This window comes from Lissotriton vulgaris, chromosome 4_2 (assembly GCF_964263255.1).
Source record: "Lissotriton vulgaris chromosome 4_2, aLisVul1.2, whole genome shotgun sequence".
NCBI classification, from domain to species: Eukaryota; Metazoa; Chordata; class Amphibia; order Caudata; family Salamandridae; genus Lissotriton; species Lissotriton vulgaris.
In genome coordinates this window covers 17963612-17981381 of record NC_141692.1, presented here as the reverse complement: position 1 = coordinate 17981381, position 17770 = coordinate 17963612, and the positions used below count along the sequence as shown (strand labels likewise).

Here is a 17770-nt window from a genome sequence, read left to right as displayed (position 1 = left end):
GGGCATCACGAAGAAAGAGTTGTGTGCCTCCGTCCCCCTAGGAACTGCATACCTCGTGTAGCACAGGTAGCTAGGAGTCCTGTATGCAGGACCTTTTAAAATAACGGCTCCCCTCCTTTTGTCATACCCCAAGGGCCCTCATATTATGTGTCCCATCACCTCTCTCAAATCGGATTCCTTCATTCTCAGACCTCCTGCAAAAGGCCTCTACTGAAAACGACAAACTTCAGTGCAACAGGAACATTGTGGCTCTATAAAAGCCCTTATCTCTCCCTCCACAGTCAGATAAACTGGTTATTGGAGCTGTGCTGACCATGCGGAAGCAGGTACACGGCTTCCTAAGAATGCCTCTGCTCCCTTCTGGAGCAATTGTGAGGGGACAATAGGATGCTCCACTGTGTCCTGGCCACTTTGAAAATCCCTCAGCCTCACATGCATGGACCAGTGGGTTATGGGTTCACTCTCCATCACTTCAACTGTGCTTGACCTACCCCAGTTCCAATGTTGGCCATATACAAATATATTGTTCTACATAGGTGGTAATGTACTGGGATTGCAGGGCTCTCCTCTACATCGATACTTAGAGACCTGGGATAGACATAAAGGAGTGGATTCAACCCTGTACAGCCTCTTGATTGATAAACTCGTTTCTCCATCCACAAGGGAGTTAACCAGAAAACATTGGCAGCCTGTGCTGGAGCGAGAACACCCCATAGGATTGGGCACCCTCCTTTACACACAGAATACTTTCCACTATGAGTCAATTCAGTTATTTCGACATTGTCCATACCTGTTATTGGACTCCTCGAGACTGCATAAACGGGCCATTTACATCAGACACTTGCAGGAGATGTGGGACCGGATGTTGCAATCTTCCACGTATCCTCTGGCATGTATTGCACCCTCCTTTGACTGGGCCACCATATGACCCACACTAGAGAATACACCTGGGACCATCTTACCTAATGAGGCACAGTTTCCTTGCTAGCAGCGGGTGCACCTTTCAAACGGTGCGCTCAGTGCTAACAAGGAGAGTGCACAGTGTTGCATTGAATGAACCGCCCCCAGGGCATTCGCAAACCGTGCTTCCCTGGAGACAGCGGATTCAAGTGAAATACGGAGCGGCTTTGAAGCAGCCTCTCTGTTTCACAGTGCAGGCCGCAATTCGCCTTCACTTTAAAGTGGGAAGAGAGAGACTGCAGGGAGCGCACTGTCAGTGCACTAACTTATACGTGGCGCACTGTCAGTGCACTAACTTATATGTGGCGCACTGTCAGTGCACTAACTTATACGTGGCGCACTGTCAGTGCACTAACTTATACGTGGCGCACTGTCAGTGCGCCTCCTGTCAGCTTCTTTGCCTCTTCACCCGTGTCTATACCATGGCGCAGACGCAAAGGAATTCCCTCATTTACATGGAGCCGCACCCCAATGCAAATGAGGGAATATCCTCTGCTGATAGCGCTGGTGCTATATATACTCCAGCGCTATCTGCATTACAGGAGGGGCTGCACAAGCATCTGCGGCCCCTTCTGTAATACCATTGTGCCTGTTCTGGATGCATGCAAAGCAGGCACACATGCTCGTTGCGTCCCAGGTGCACTCTCCATAATGCGGCCCCTGGACTGCTGAGCACTCCATCAATGCCTCTCAACCTCTTCCATGGAGTAGCAGACGGTGCAGCGCCTACGAAGCATAATCAATGGAGGCTAACGACAGCACCAGCTACTGCAAAGGTGTGTTACGTGCATCACTAAAAGAAGTCTTCCCTTTCCACCGTCTCCCTATGATTATCTGAACATGTCCGAATCGCAGAATGTGAGAGTAATGCACAAACTCGCAGAATGTGAGAGTATTGCACAAACCCACAGAATGTGAAAGTAATGCACAAACCCGCAGAATGTGAGAGTAATGCACAAACCCGCAGAATGTGAGAGTAATGCACAAGCCCGCAGAATGTGAGAGTAATGCACAATTCCGCAGTATGTGAGAGTAATGCACAAACCCGCAGAATGTGAGAGTAATGCACAAACCCGCAGAATGTGAGAGTAATGCACAAACCCGCAGAATGTAAGAGTAATGCACCAACCCGCAGAATGTGAGAGTAATGCACAATTCCGCAGTATGTGAGAGTAATGCACAAACCCGTAGAATGTGAGAGTAATGCACAAACTCGCAGAATGTGAGAGTAATCCACAAACCCGCAGAATGTGAGAGTAATGCACAAACCCGCAGAATGTGAGAGTAATGCACAAACCCGAAGAATGTGAGAGTAATGCACAAACCCGCAGAATGTAAGAGTAATGCACAAACCCGCAGAATGTGAGAGTAATGCACAAACCCGCAGAATGTGAGAGTAATGCACAAACCCCATGATGAAAGGATCGGTTTGATCCGATCAGGGAACTATTCATTATACTCCCAACTGCAAAGGACTCACCAGTACCTCCATGTCTGCCTGTCAGCAAAATCCACTGCCCCAATAGAAGGTACCATGCTTTGATTGTATACATTGCCTTTACTGTTTACAAGGCATACACTGTCTATTAGGTGTGAGACGTCTCACTCCACCCTGCCCTTCTCTCTGTTCCCCCCACACACAGCTTTGCTCAGATCCAGGAGAAAACAGTGCGACAAATATACTGTTAATTAAGTGGGACCAGGGACTCAGGGGCTTATTTATGAGACCCCACGTCACATTTGCACCACGTAAAGTGGTATATGCATGACGCAGGGCTCCTAGTTTGTGTGGCTTTGAGTGGCCTCATAATTCATGAATACGTCAACGCAGCACACATCTCGCCTTAATCTGCACTCGAGCGCCGTTCCACGGGTGTTGCGGTGGGTTTTTCTATACAACACCCATGGTATTTTATGCTGTCCAAGTTTTACAAAGTGATGTAAACCTGGGGAAATGCCAAATCCATGCGCCTCCCGAGACTAGGCGTAACAAGGAGGAATATGTTTATTTCTCCTTGATTTTTCCTCTTTCTATGAGGGCTACGGTATTCCACGGCACAGATGGAAAGAGGAAACAGCTTTTACAATTGCTTTTGTGCAGGAAGATGCCCCTATCTGCACAAACACAATCCTGCCTGCAATCGAGGCAGCCTTGCGCCATGGTGCCAGGGGTGCCTACATTGGGGCTTTCCTTTGGTTTTACTTTGCTCGCCATAAGTGTGGCAGGGTATGCTCAGACGCGAGTCCCTTGCTCACTTTGCCACTGGATTCAAGCAAGCCGGGCTGAAGACAGCAGGAATGCCAGAAACCGGTCCTCGGAAGCTTGTTTCCGGTCCAGGGAAGACATGGCTTGGTAGTTTGGGCTGGACTGTTCCCATGAGGCACAGGGTCAGACTGATTTGCATATAGCCATGACTGAACTGGGGTGGCAGAGTGGGCTAAAGAACGGTGATGGATTAAACCCAGATCAGTTGACTGGGGAGGAGTGCTTGTATTGTCAACGCTCCGTCCATCATTTCCTTTGGTTTTTCTACATTGGGGCTAGGCTGCTAAAACCGCGCCAGCGCAGGGAGAAAGGACAGAAACGCACTGCATGGCTTAAATAAATGAGGCCCTCAGTCTCGAACCCTTATGGGGCTAATGTGTGATTTGGTTGGGGATGACTGACTGCAAGGCAGAGACTCTCTTGGTGGGGCTAGAGTGTGGTGGGAACTTCAGGCCCCTCCCAGTGTGATCAACAAGGGTGTGAGGGCACAGTGTGGCAACACTGTCCACAAGGAGAGGGGCTGCTATTGCTTACTATTGAACCACTTCATTAACTCTACAGCCATCCCTCCTACCAAAGTGATGAAATGCTGGTCTATCAATGAAAGGAATTTTAACAATGTGTATGAGTGCTTAGTTGACAGATTTCTGCAAAAAATAAAGACTTCATTAAGAACAAAGTAAAAAAACCTGATAATGGGTCGGAATGCAACCTATCTCATTAATATTAATGAGGTAGGTCACAAATGGCAAATCACTATGACAACCATGTCTGTGAGTCAATTTCATTAAAGTATATATATTTTTAAATATAGCCTGTTTTCCTTAAAGAACTCCGGGTTGTGTTAAAAGAGAAAAGCTTGTTTTTTTTCTTGTCTTTAGTTTGAGACTTTGCAGTGGTGCCAATGGTCCAAGACACATTTTTTTTATCATTCTCAAACGGGGGAGGGGTTAACCCCTTCCCTTTTACAAGTGGGTGTCCCCCCATCTTGGGGTCAGTAATGTTTAAATTGTTAGTTGAGTCTTGAAGCATAGTTAGGTACGGATAGAAATCCCTATTTGGAAGGGTCCCCCACAGACTTCGCCTCCAAAGAGCGATTCCTTATCCATTTTCAATCCCATTTTGGGAGTTGGAATAAAGGTTTGAGGCTCCTCGGCTGGGTTTAGTTCATCACTGAAGGCAGTGTTTCGGAGGCCAGGGCCGAATTTGAGCATCAGGGGCTGAAAAACTGCTTTGTACATCCGGGCCTCTGTCCCAAAATTACGAGTGAATCCAAGGTCAGTGCATGGTTTGGTAATACATGTTTCTCACTGACAGTGGTCAAGTATATGTTTTTCACCTCAACTGATATGATATTCAGTTGGCAGTGTTGATAAATTGGTCCTTCCTATAACAATCTTCCCTTCCTCATTCAAAGCGCTGGACTGTCTGGGGTTCAAGGGTTAAACTGGCCCCAGCCAACCTCTAAGAAGTGTCCCACTGTTTACAGCCAGCTGGCTCTGCCTCTCCCTGATGTCCAGGTGCCTCAGCACAGCTCCCTCTGCCTGTCTCAGCCTCGCTCTGATGTCCAGGTGCCTCAGCACAGCTCCCTCTGCCTGTCTCTGCCTCTCCCTGATGTCCAGGTGCCTCAGCACAGCTCCCTCTGCCTGTCTCTGCCTCTCCCTGATGTCCAGGTGCCTCCGCACAGCTCCCTCTGCCTGTCTCAGCCTCGCCCTGATATCCAGGTGCCTCAGCACAGCTCCCTCTGCCTGTCTCAGCCTCGCCCTGATGTCCAGGTGCCTCAGCACAGCCCCCTCTGCCTGTCTCTGCCTCTCCCTGATGTCCAGGTGCCTCAGCACAGCTCCCTCTGCCTGTCTCTGCCTCTCCCTGATGTCCAGGTGCCTCCGCACAGCTCCCTCTGCCTGTCTCAGCCTCGCCCTGATGTCCAGGTGCCTCAGCACAGCTCCCTCTGCCTGCCTCCGCCCCTCCCTGATGTCCAGGTGCCTCATCACAGCTCGCCTCTGCATGTCTCAGCCTCGCCCTGATGTCCAGGTGCCTCATCACAGCTCCCCTCTGCCTGTCTCTGCCTCGCCCTGATGTCCAGGTGCCTCATCACAGCTCCCTCTGCCTGTCTCTGCCTCGCCCTGATGTCCAGGTGCCTACGCACAGCTCCCTCTGCCTGTCTCTGCCTCTCCCTGATGTTCAGGTGCCTCAGCACAGCTCCCTCTGCCTGTCTCAGCCTCGCCCTGAGGTCCAGGTGCCTCAGCACAGCTCCCCCTGCCTGTCTCTGCCTCGCCCTGATGTCCAGGTGCCTCAGCACAGCTCCCTCTGCCTGTCTCAGCCTCGCCCTGATGTCCAGGTGCCTCCGCACAGCTCCCTCTGCCTGTCTCAGCCTCGCCCTGATGTCCAGGTGCCTCAGCACAGCTCCCTCTGCCTGTCTCAGCCTCGCCCTGATGTCCAGGTGCCTCAGCACAGCTCCCCTATGCCTGTCTCTGCCTCGCCCTGACGTCTAGGTGCCTCAGCACAGCTCCCATCTGCCTGTCTCTGCCTCTCCCTGATGTCCAGGTGCCTCCGCACAGCTCCCTCTGCCTTTCTCTGCCTCTCCCTGATGTCCAGGTGCCTCCGCACAGCTCCCTCTGCCTGTCTCGGCCTCGCCCTGATGTCCAGGTGCCTCATCACAGCTCCCTTCTGCCTGTCTCAGCCTCGCCCTGATGTCCAGGTGCCTCAGCACAGCTCCCTCTGCCTGTCTCAGCCTCGCCCTGATGTCCAGGTGCCTCAGCACAGCTCCCTCTGCCTGACTCAGCCTCACCCTGATGTCCAGGTGCCTCAGCACAGCTCCCCTATGCCTGTCTCTGCCTCGCCCTGATGTCCAGGTGCCTCAGCACAGCTCCCCTCTGCCTGTTCAGCCTCTCCCTTATGTCCAGGTGCCTCAGCACAGCTCCCTCTGCCTGTCTCTGCCTCGCCCTGATGTCCAGGTGCCTCAGCACAGCTCCCTCTGCCTGTCTCTGCCTCTCCCTGATGTCCAGGTGCCTCCGCACAGCTCCCTCTGCCTCTCCCTGATGTCCAGGTGCCTCCGCACAGCTCCCTCTGCCTGTCTCTGCCTCGCCCTGAGGTCCAGGTGCCTCAGCACAGCTCCCATCTGACTGTCTCTGCCTCTCCCTGATGTCCAGGTGCCTCAGCACAGCTCCCTCTGCCTGTCTCAGCCTCGCCCTGATGTCCAGGTGCCTCAGCACAGCTCCCTCTGCCTGTCTCTGCCTCGCCCTGAGGTCCAGGTGCCTCAGCACAGCTCCTATCTGCCTGTCTCTGCCTCTCCCTGATGTCCAGGTGCCTCCGCACAGCTCCCTCTGCCTGTCTCTGCCTCTCCCTGATGTCCAGGTGCCTCCGCACAGCTCCCTCTGCCTGTCTCAGCCTCGCCCTGATGTCCAGGTGCCTCAGCACAGCTCCCTCTGCCTGTCTCAGCCTCGCCCTGATGTCCAGGTGCCTCCGCACAGCTCCCTCTGCCTGTCTCTGCCTCGCCCTGATGTCCAGGTGCCTCAGCACAGCTCCCCTCTGCCTGTCTCAGCCTCGCCCTGATGTCCAGGTGCCTCAGCACAGCTCCCATCTGCCTGTCTCTGTCTCTCCCTGATGTCCAGGTGCCTCAGCACAGCTCCCTCTGCCTGTCTCAGCCTCACCCTGATGTCCAGGTGCCTCCGCACAGCTCCCTCTGCCTGTCTCTGCCTCTCCCTGATGTCCAGGTGCCTCCGCACAGCTCCCTCTGCCTGTCTCAGCCTCGCCCTGATGTCCAGGTGCCTCAGCACATCTCCCTCTGCCTGTCTCTGCCTCTCCCTGATGTCCTGGTGCCTCCGCACAGCTCCCTCTGCCTGTCTCTGCCTCGCCCTGAGGTACAGGTGCCTCAGCACAGCTCCCATCTGCCTGTCTCTGCCTCTCCCTGATGTCCAGGTGCCTCAGCACAGCCCCCTCTGCCTGTCTCAGCCTCGCCCTGATGTCCAGGTGCCTCAGCACAGCTCCCTCTGCCTGTCTCTGCCTCGCCCTGAGGTCCAGGTGCCTCAGCACACCTCCCATCTGCCTGTCTCTGCCTCTCCCTGATGTCGAAGGTGCCTCCGCACAGCTCCCTCTGCCTGTCTCTGCCTCTCCCTGATGTCCAGGTGCCTCCGCACAGCTCCCTCTGCCTGTCTCAGCCTCGCCCTGATATCCAGGTGCCTCCGCACAGCTCCCTCTGCCTGTCTCAGCCTCGCCCTGATGTCCAGGTGCCTCAGCACAGCTCCCATCTGCCTGTCTCTGCCTCTCCCTGATGTCCAGGTGCCTCAGCACAGCTCCCTCTGCCTGCCTCAGCCTCGCCCTGATGTCCAGGTGCCTCCGCACAGCTCCCTCTGCCTGTCTCAGCCTCACCCTGATGTCCAGATGCCTCCGCACAGCTCCCCTCTGCCTGTCTCAGCCTCGCCCTGATGTCCAGGTGCCTCAGCACGGCTCCCCATTGCCTGTCTCTGCCTCGCCCTGATGTCCAGGTGCCTCCGCACAGCTCCCTCTGCCTGTCTCAGGCTCGCCCTGATGTCCAGGTGCCTCAGCACAGCTCCCTCTGCCTGTCTCAGCCTCGCCCTGATGTCCAGGTGCCTCAGCACAGCTCCCCATTGCCTGTCTCTGCCTCGCCCTGATGTCCAGGTGCCTCAGCACAGCTCCCCATTGCCTGTCTCTGCCTCGCCCTGATGTCCAGGTGCCTCAGCACAGCTCCCCATTGCCTGTCTCTGCCTCGCCCTGATGTCCAGGTGCCTCCGCACAGCTCCCTCTGCCTGTCTCAGCCTCGCCCTGATGTCCAGGTGCCTCAGCACAGCTCCCTCTGCCTGTCTCAGCCTCGCCCTGATGTCCAGGTGCCTCAGCACAGCTCCCCATTGCCTGTCTCTGCCTCGCCCTGATGTCCAGGTGCCTCAGCACAGCTCCCCATTGCCTGTCTCTGCCTCGCCCTGATGTCCAGGTGCCTCCGCACAGCTCCCTCTGCCTGTCTCAGCCTCGCCCTGATGTCCAGGTGCCTCCGCACAGCTCCCTCTGCCTGTCTCAGCCTCGCCCTGATGTCCAGGTGCCTCCGCACAGCTCCCTCTGCCTGTCTCAGCCTCGCCCTGATGTCCAGGTGCCTCCGCACAGCTCCCTCTGCCTGTCTCAGCCTCGCCCTGATGTCCAGGTGCCTCCGCACAGCTCCCTCTGCCTGTCTCTGCCTCGCCCTGATGCCCAGGTGCCTCCGCACAACTCCCTCTGCCTGTCTCAGCCTTGCCCTGATGTCCAGGTGCCTCCGCACAGCTCCCTCTGCCTGTCTCTGCCTCGCCCTGATGTCCAGGTGCCTCCGCACAGCTCCCTCTGCCTGTCTCTGTCTCGCCCTGATGTCCAGGTGCCTCAGCACAGCTCCCCTCTGCCTGTCTCTGCCTCTCTCTGATGTCCAAGTGCCTCAGTACAGCTCCATCTGCCTGTCTCTGCCTCGCCCTGATGTCCAGGTGCCTCAGCACAGCTCCCTCTGCCTGTCTCTGCCTCGCCCTGATGTCCAGGTGCCCCAGCACAGCTCCGTCTGCCTGTCTCTGCCTCGCCCTGATGTTCAGGTGCCTCAGCACAGCTCCCTCTGCCTGTCTCAGCCTCGCTCTGATGTCCAGGTGCCTCAGCACAGCTCCCTCTGCCTGTCTCTGCCTCTCCCTGATGTCCAGGTGCCTCAGCACAGCTCCCTCTGCCTGTCTCAGCCTCGCCCTGATGTCCAGGTGCCTCAGCACAGCCCCCTCTGCCTGTCTCTGCCTCTCCCTGATGTCCAGGTGCCTCAGCACAGCTCCCTCTGCCTGTCTCTGCCTCTCCCTGATGTCCAGGTGCCTCCGCACAGCTCCCTCTGCCTGTCTCAGCCTCGCCCTGATGTCCAGGTGCCTCATTACAGCTCCCCTCTGCCTGCCTCCGCCCCTCCCTGATGTCCAGGTGCCTCATCACAGCTCGCCTCTGCATGTCTCAGCCTCGCCCTGATGTCCAGGTGCCTCATCACAGCTCCCCTCTGCCTGTCTCTGCCTCGCCCTGATGTCCAGGTGCCTCATCACAGCTCCCTCTGCCTGTCTCTGCCTCGCCCTGATGTCCAGGTGCCTACGCACAGCTCCCTCTGCCTGTCTCTGCCTCTCCCTGATGTTCAGGTGCCTCAGCACAGCTCCCTCTGCCTGTCTCAGCCTCGCCCTGAGGTCCAGGTGCCTCAGCACAGCTCCCCCTGCCTGTCTCTGCCTCGCCCTGATGTCCAGGTGCCTCAGCACAGCTCCCTCTGCCTGTCTCAGCCTCGCCCTGATGTCCAGGTGCCTCCGCACAGCTCCCTCTGTCTGTCTCAGCCTCGCCCTGATGTCCAGGTGCCTCAGCACAGCTCCCTCTGCCTGTCTCAGCCTCGCCCTGATGTCCAGGTGCCTCAGCACAGCTCCCCTATGCCTGTCTCTGCCTCGCCCTGACGTCTAGGTGCCTCAGCACAGCTCCCATCTGCCTGTCTCTGCCTCTCCCTGATGTCCAGGTGCCTCCGCACAGCTCCCTCTGCCTTTCTCTGCCTCTCCCTGATGTCCAGGTGCCTCCGCACAGCTCCCTCTGCCTGTCTCGGCCTCGCCCTGATGTCCAGGTGCCTCATCACAGCTCCCTTCTGCCTGTCTCAGCCTCGCCCTGATGTCCAGGTGCCTCAGCACAGCTCCCTCTGCCTGTCTCAGCCTCGCCCTGATGTCCAGGTGCCTCATCACAGCTCCCTTCTGCCTGTCTCAGCCTCGCCCTGATGTCCAGGTGCCTCAGCACAGCTCCCTCTGCCTGACTCAGCCTCACCCTGATGTCCAGGTGCCTCAGCACAGCTCCCCTATGCCTGTCTCTGCCTCGCCCTGATGTCCAGGTGCCTCAGCACAGCTCCCCTCTGCCTGTTCAGCCTCGCCCTTATGTCCAGGTGCCTCAGCACAGCTCCCTCTGCCTGTCTCTGCCTCGCCCTGATGTCCAGGTGCCTCAGCACAGCTCCCTCTGCCTGTCTCTGCCTCTCCCTGATGTCCAGGTGCCTCCGCACAGCTCCCTCTGCCTGTCTCTGCCTCTCCCTGATGTCCAGGTGCCTCCGCACAGCTCCCTCTGCCTGTCTCTGCCTCGCCCTGAGGTCCAGGTGCCTCAGCACAGCTCCCATCTGACTGTCTCTGCCTCTCCCTGATGTCCAGGTGCCTCAGCACAGCTCCCTCTGCCTGTCTCAGCCTCGCCCTGATGTCCAGGTGCCTCAGCACAGCTCCCTCTGCCTGTCTCTGCCTCACCCTGAGGTCCAGGTGCCTCAGCACAGCTCCTATCTGCCTGTCTCTGCCTCTCCCTGATGTCCAGGTGCCTCCGCACAGCTCCCTCTGCCTGTCTCTGCCTCTCCCTGATGTCCAGGTGCCTCCGCACAGCTCCCTCTGCCTGTCTCAGCCTCGCCCTGATGTCCAGGTGCCTCAGCACAGCTCCCTCTGCCTGTCTCAGCCTCGCCCTGATGTCCAGGTGCCTCCGCACAGCTCCCTCTGCCTGTCTCTGCCTCGCCCTGATGTCCAGGTGCCTCAGCACAGCTCCCCTCTGCCTGTCTCAGCCTCGCCCTGATGTCCAGGTGCCTCAGCACAGCTCCCATCTGCCTGTCTCTGTCTCTCCCTGATGTCCAGGTGCCTCAGCACAGCTCCCTCTGCCTGTCTCAGCCTCACCCTGATGTCCAGGTGCCTCCGCACAGCTCCCTCTGCCTGTCTCTGCCTCTCCCTGATGTCCAGGTGCCTCCGCACAGCTCCCTCTGCCTGTCTCAGCCTCGCCCTGATGTCCAGGTGCCTCAGCACATCTCCCTCTGCCTGTCTCTGCCTCTCCCTGATGTCCTGGTGCCTCCGCACAGCTCCCTCTGCCTGTCTCTGCCTCGCCCTGAGGTACAGGTGCCTCAGCACAGCTCCCATCTGCCTGTCTCTGCCTCTCCCTGATGTCCAGGTGCCTCAGCACAGCCCCCTCTGCCTGTCTCAGCCTCGCCCTGATGTCCAGGTGCCTCAGCACAGCTCCCTCTGCCTGTCTCTGCCTCGCCCTGAGGTCCAGGTGCCTCAGCACAGCTCCCATCTGCCTGTCTCTGCCTCTCCCTGATGTCGAAGGTGCCTCCGCACAGCTCCCTCTGCCTGTCTCTGCCTCTCCCTGATGTCCAGGTGCCTCCGCACAGCTCCCTCTGCCTGTCTCAGCCTCGCCCTGATATCCAGGTGCCTCCGCACAGCTCCCTCTGCCTGTCTCTGCCTCGCCCTGATGTCCAGGTGCCTCCGCACAGCTCCCTCTGCCTGTCTCAGCCTCGCCCTGATGTCCAGGTGCCTCAGCACAGCTCCCTCTGCCTGTCTCAGCCTCGCCCTGATGTCCAGGTGCCTCAGCACAGCTCCCCATTGCCTGTCTCTGCCTCGCCCTGATGTCCAGGTGCCTCAGCACAGCTCCCCATTGCCTGTCTCTGCCTCGCCCTGATGTCCAGGTGCCTCCGCACAGCTCCCTCTGCCTGTCTCAGCCTCGCCCTGATGTCCAGGTGCCTCCGCACAGCTCCCTCTGCCTGTCTCAGCCTCGCCCTGATGTCCAGGTGCCTCCGCACAGCTCCCTCTGCCTGTCTCAGCCTCGCCCTGATGTCCAGGTGCCTCCGCACAGCTCCCTCTGCCTGTCTCAGCCTCGCCCTGATGTCCAGGTGCCTCCGCACAGCTCCCTCTGCCTGTCTCTGCCTCGCCCTGATGCCCAGGTGCCTCCGCACAACTCCCTCTGCCTGTCTCAGCCTTGCCCTGATGTCCAGGTGCCTCCGCACAGCTCCCTCTGCCTGTCTCTGCCTCGCCCTGATGTCCAGGTGCCTCCGCACAGCTCCCTCTGCCTGTCTCTGTCTCGCCCTGATGTCCAGGTGCCTCAGCACAGCTCCCCTCTGCCTGTCTCTGCCTCTCTCTGATGTCCAAGTGCCTCAGTACAGCTCCATCTGCCTGTCTCTGCCTCGCCCTGATGTCCAGGTGCCTCAGCACAGCTCCCTCTGCCTGTCTCTGCCTCGCCCTGATGTCCAGGTGCCCCAGCACAGCTCCGTCTGCCTGTCTCTGCCTCGCCCTGATGTTCAGGTGCCTCAGCACAGCTCCCTCTGCCTGTCTCAGCCTCGCTCTGATGTCCAGGTGCCTCAGCACAGCTCCCTCTGCCTGTCTCTGCCTCTCCCTGATGTCCAGGTGCCTCAGCACAGCTCCCTCTGCCTGTCTCAGCCTCGCCCTGATGTCCAGGTGCCTCAGCACAGCCCCCTCTGCCTGTCTCTGCCTCTCCCTGATGTCCAGGTGCCTCAGCACAGCTCCCTCTGCCTGTCTCTGCCTCTCCCTGATGTCCAGGTGCCTCCGCACAGCTCCCTCTGCCTGTCTCAGCCTCGCCCTGATGTCCAGGTGCCTCATTACAGCTCCCCTCTGCCTGCCTCCGCCCCTCCCTGATGTCCAGGTGCCTCATCACAGCTCGCCTCTGCATGTCTCAGCCTCGCCCTGATGTCCAGGTGCCTCATCACAGCTCCCCTCTGCCTGTCTCTGCCTCGCCCTGATGTCCAGGTGCCTCATCACAGCTCCCTCTGCCTGTCTCTGCCTCGCCCTGATGTCCAGGTGCCTACGCACAGCTCCCTCTGCCTGTCTCTGCCTCGCCCTGATGTTCAGGTGCCTCAGCACAGCTCCCTCTGCCTGTCTCAGCCTCGCCCTGAGGTCCAGGTGCCTCAGCACAGCTCCCCCTGCCTGTCTCTGCCTCGCCCTGATGTCCAGGTGCCTCAGCACAGCTCCCTCTGCCTGTCTCAGCCTCGCCCTGATGTCCAGGTGCCTCCGCACAGCTCCCTCTGTCTGTCTCAGCCTCGCCCTGATGTCCAGGTGCCTCAGCACAGCTCCCTCTGCCTGTCTCAGCCTCGCCCTGATGTCCAGGTGCCTCAGCACAGCTCCCCTATGCCTGTCTCTGCCTCGCCCTGACGTCTAGGTGCCTCAGCACAGCTCCCATCTGCCTGTCTCTGCCTCTCCCTGATGTCCAGGTGCCTCCGCACAGCTCCCTCTGCCTTTCTCTGCCTCTCCCTGATGTCCAGGTGCCTCCGCACAACTCCCTCTGCCTGTCTCGGCCTCGCCCTGATGTCCAGGTGCCTCATCACAGCTCCCTTCTGCCTGTCTCAGCCTCGCCCTGATGTCCAGGTGCCTCAGCACAGCTCCCTCTGCCTGTCTCAGCCTCGCCCTGATGTCCAGGTGCCTCATCACAGCTCCCTTCTGCCTGTCTCAGCCTCGCCCTGATGTCCAGGTGCCTCAGCACAGCTCCCTCTGCCTGACTCAGCCTCACCCTGATGTCCAGGTGCCTCAGCACAGCTCCCCTATGCCTGTCTCTGCCTCGCCCTGATGTCCAGGTGCCTCAGCACAGCTCCCCTCTGCCTGTTCAGCCTCGCCCTTATGTCCAGGTGCCTCAGCACAGCTCCCTCTGCCTGTCTCTGCCTCGCCCTGATGTCCAGGTGCCTCAGCACAGCTCCCTCTGCCTGTCTCTGCCTCTCCCTGATGTCCAGGTGCCTCCGCACAGCTCCCTCTGCCTGTCTCTGCCTCTCCCTGATGTCCAGGTGCCTCCGCACAGCTCCCTCTGCCTGTCTCTGCCTCGCCCTGAGGTCCAGGTGCCTCAGCACAGCTCCCATCTGACTGTCTCTGCCTCTCCCTGATGTCCAGGTGCCTCAGCACAGCTCCCTCTGCCTGTCTCAGCCTCGCCCTGATGTCCAGGTGCCTCAGCACAGCTCCCTCTGCCTGTCTCTGCCTCGCCCTGAGGTCCAGGTGCCTCAGCACAGCTCCTATCTGCCTGTCTCTGCCTCTCCCTGATGTCCAGGTGCCTCCGCACAGCTCCCTCTGCCTGTCTCTGCCTCTCCCTGATGTCCAGGTGCCTCCGCACAGCTCCCTCTGCCTGTCTCAGCCTCGCCCTGATGTCCAGGTGCCTCAGCACAGCTCCCTCTGCCTGTCTCAGCCTCGCCCTGATGTCCAGGTGCCTCCGCACAGCTCCCTCTGCCTGTCTCTGCCTCGCCCTGATGTCCAGGTGCCTCAGCACAGCTCCCCTCTGCCTGTCTCAGCCTCGCCCTGATGTCCAGGTGCCTCAGCACAGCTCCCATCTGCCTGTCTCTGTCTCTCCCTGATGTCCAGGTGCCTCAGCACAGCTCCCTCTGCCTGTCTCAGCCTCACCCTGATGTCCAGGTGCCTCCGCACAGCTCCCTCTGCCTGTCTCTGCCTCTCCCTGATGTCTAGGTGCCTCCGCACAGCTCCCTCTGCCTGTCTCAGCCTCGCCCTGATGTCCAGGTGCCTCAGCACATCTCCCTCTGCCTGTCTCTGCCTCTCCCTGATGTCCTGGTGCCTCCGCACAGCTCCCTCTGCCTGTCTCTGCCTCGCCCTGAGGTACAGGTGCCTCAGCACAGCTCCCATCTGCCTGTCTCTGCCTCTCCCTGATGTCCAGGTGCCTCAGCACAGCCCCCTCTGCCTGTCTCAGCCTCGCCCTGATGTCCAGGTGCCTCAGCACAGCTCCCTCTGCCTGTCTCTGCCTCGCCCTGAGGTCCAGGTGCCTCAGCACAGCTCCCATCTGCCTGTCTCTGCCTCTCCCTGATGTCGAAGGTGCCTCCGCACAGCTCCCTCTGCCTGTCTCTGCCTCTCCCTGATGTCCAGGTGCCTCCGCACAGCTCCCTCTGCCTGTCTCAGCCTCGCCCTGATATCCAGGTGCCTCCGCACAGCTCCCTCTGCCTGTCTCAGCCTCGCCCTGATGTCCAGGTGCCTCAGCACAGCTCCCATCTGCCTGTCTCTGCCTCTCCCTGATGTCCAGGTGCCTCAGCACAGCTCCCTCTGCCTGCCTCAGCCTCGCCCTGATGTCCAGGTGCCTCCGCACAGCTCCCTCTGCCTGTCTCAGCCTCACCCTGATGTCCAGATGCCTCCGCACAGCTCCCCTCTGCCTGTCTCAGCCTCGCCCTGATGTCCAGGTGCCTCAGCACGGCTCCCCATTGCCTGTCTCTGCCTCGCCCTGATGTCCAGGTGCCTCCGCACAGCTCCCTCTGCCTGTCTCAGGCTCGCCCTGATGTCCAGGTGCCTCAGCACAGCTCCCTCTGCCTGTCTCAGCCTCGCCCTGATGTCCAGGTGCCTCAGCACAGCTCCCCATTGCCTGTCTCTGCCTCGCCCTGATGTCCAGGTGCCTCAGCACAGCTCCCCATTGCCTGTCTCTGCCTCGCCCTGATGTCCAGGTGCCTCAGCACAGCTCCCCATTGCCTGTCTCTGCCTCGCCCTGATGTCCAGGTGCCTCCGCACAGCTCCCTCTGCCTGTCTCAGCCTCGCCCTGATGTCCAGGTGCCTCAGCACAGCTCCCTCTGCCTGTCTCAGCCTCGCCCTGATGTCCAGGTGCCTCAGCACAGCTCCCCATTGCCTGTCTCTGCCTCGCCCTGATGTCCAGGTGCCTCAGCACAGCTCCCCATTGCCTGTCTCTGCCTCGCCCTGATGTCCAGGTGCCTCCGCACAGCTCCCTCTGCCTGTCTCAGCCTCGCCCTGATGTCCAGGTGCCTCCGCACAGCTCCCTCTGCCTGTCTCAGCCTCGCCCTGATGTCCAGGTGCCTCCGCACAGCTCCCTCTGCCTGTCTCAGCCTCGCCCTGATGTCCAGGTGCCTCCGCACAGCTCCCTCTGCCTGTCTCAGCCTCGCCCTGATGTCCAGGTGCCTCCGCACAGCTCCCTCTGCCTGTCTCTGCCTCGCCCTGATGCCCAGGTGCCTCCGCACAACTCCCTCTGCCTGTCTCAGCCTTGCCCTGATGTCCAGGTGCCTCCGCACAGCTCCCTCTGCCTGTCTCTGCCTCGCCCTGATGTCCAGGTGCCTCCGCACAGCTCCCTCTGCCTGTCTCTGTCTCGCCCTGATGTCCAGGTGCCTCAGCACAGCTCCCCTCTGCCTGTCTCTGCCTCTCTCTGATGTCCAAGTGCCTCAGTACAGCTCCATCTGCCTGTCTCTGCCTCGCCCTGATGTCCAGGTGCCTCAGCACAGCTCCCTCTGCCTGTCTCTGCCTCGCCCTGATGTCCAGGTGCCTACGCACAGCTCCCTCTGCCTGTCTCAGCCTCGCCCTGATGTCCAGGTGCCTCCGCACAGCTCCCTCTGCCTGTCTCAGCCTCGCCCTGATGTCCAGGTGCCTCCGCACATCTCCCTCTGCCTGTCTCTGCCTCGCCCTGATGTCCAGGTGCCTCCGCACAGCTCCCTCTGCCTGTCTCTGCCTCGCCCTGATGTCCAGGTGCCTCAGCACAGCTCCCTCTGCCTGTCTCTGCCCCTGCTCCCCTTTACCCTAACCAAAGTGTACTTCCACACCGATGAAACCTACCTCCGTCCTAAGATAGCGGCGACGATCACCTCACTAGAAGTTGAACCAGTCTAGACTCCCACCCTGGCTCTGCCAAAGCCACGTCAACCCCCTGATGCTTAATGTACAGGAGACACGCTCTTTCCAGACCCTGGACTGATGGTGCCACACATGCACAGACCCACCCCTTCCTAAGCAGGATGGATCTCAGAGCAGAAGAGGACCCCCCTTAAACTCCTCCCCTTGGTCTTCATTGCAGCACGTGGCTGCCACCTCCCTACCGCACAAGCAGCATCTGTATCTAGTTTGGGAGCCTGGGGCCCCCCAGCCACCTCTCAACTTTGGTGCAATGCATCCTATTCAGGTCCTCCTGGTTTCACCCTGTGACAGGCCTTTTGTTTCTCTGAACATTGCATTCCCTTTTCCTTCTTTGAAGCCTCTACACTCGAGGCAAGAGGAAAGGCGTTTTTCACGTCACAAGCTGAGGCTGGGCACCCTCATAGTGATGGGTTCTATTTAAAACTCACTTGCAGAACTAAAGTTGACAAGCCGTGCCCTGCCCCAAACACAATATGTACATGTGACTGGTAATACACAGCCCAACACAGGTACATCTAAAGATGACCGGTCCAATACAGTCCCACATATGTAAATCCAGAGGTGACCAGTCATACACAGCCCCCCCCCCCCCCCGTTAGCTCTGCAAGGGACTATGTATGTACAGCCACACACAGGTGTAGAGCCATAGTGTGTCATTTATTGTGAGTCTTACCTGTCCCCACAAGGAGGGCCGCAGCCAGAAGAGAGCCGAAGACAGCCTTCATCCTTCAGAGGGATGGAGCAGTGATGGGAAGAAGGGATGCTGTTGGTGTCTGTGGGCGTTACCTGTGCGTGATGTTTGTGTGTGATGTCAGTGCATGGGGTCTGATTGTCAGGTCTGTAAGTGTCTCATAAGGGGTCTCTGTGCTGCCTTTATATATCGTCACAGTGTTGTGTAAATGCAGCTCTTGGCAACACTCGTTCACAAAACACACCGTTCCTTGTTTTTACCCCATTGTTTACGTTTTCAATTGAATGCGCCCCAAGAACAATGCCTTCAATTACCAAGTTCCAAAGATACTAATTACAAAGTTGCATTTCTTCGTCATTGTCACTACCACTAAACACAAACCTATTCCGGCACGCGAAGCAGGTGTGTGAACACAATTAACAACAGGACCACGATGAGGGCACGCCGTTCCAGTTTTACTTTCGCTTTTCTTAGAAAAAGAAGGAG

At 58.8% G+C, this 17770-nt stretch overlaps 1 protein-coding gene across 1 annotated transcript in view; it reads right to left on the bottom strand.

Moving 5' to 3' along the window:
- The window catches only part of LOC147718151 (prostate stem cell antigen-like), a 65309-nt gene extending 47887 nt beyond the window's left edge, over positions 1–17422 (bottom strand). The window contains exon 1 of the mRNA XM_086919226.1: positions 17267–17422. Coding sequence (XP_086775352.1) covers positions 17267–17318 — 52 coding nt within the window. The 5' untranslated portion in view covers positions 17319–17422. The remainder of the gene's footprint in view (positions 1–17266) is intronic.
- Positions 17423–17770: the final 348 nt, after the last annotated feature.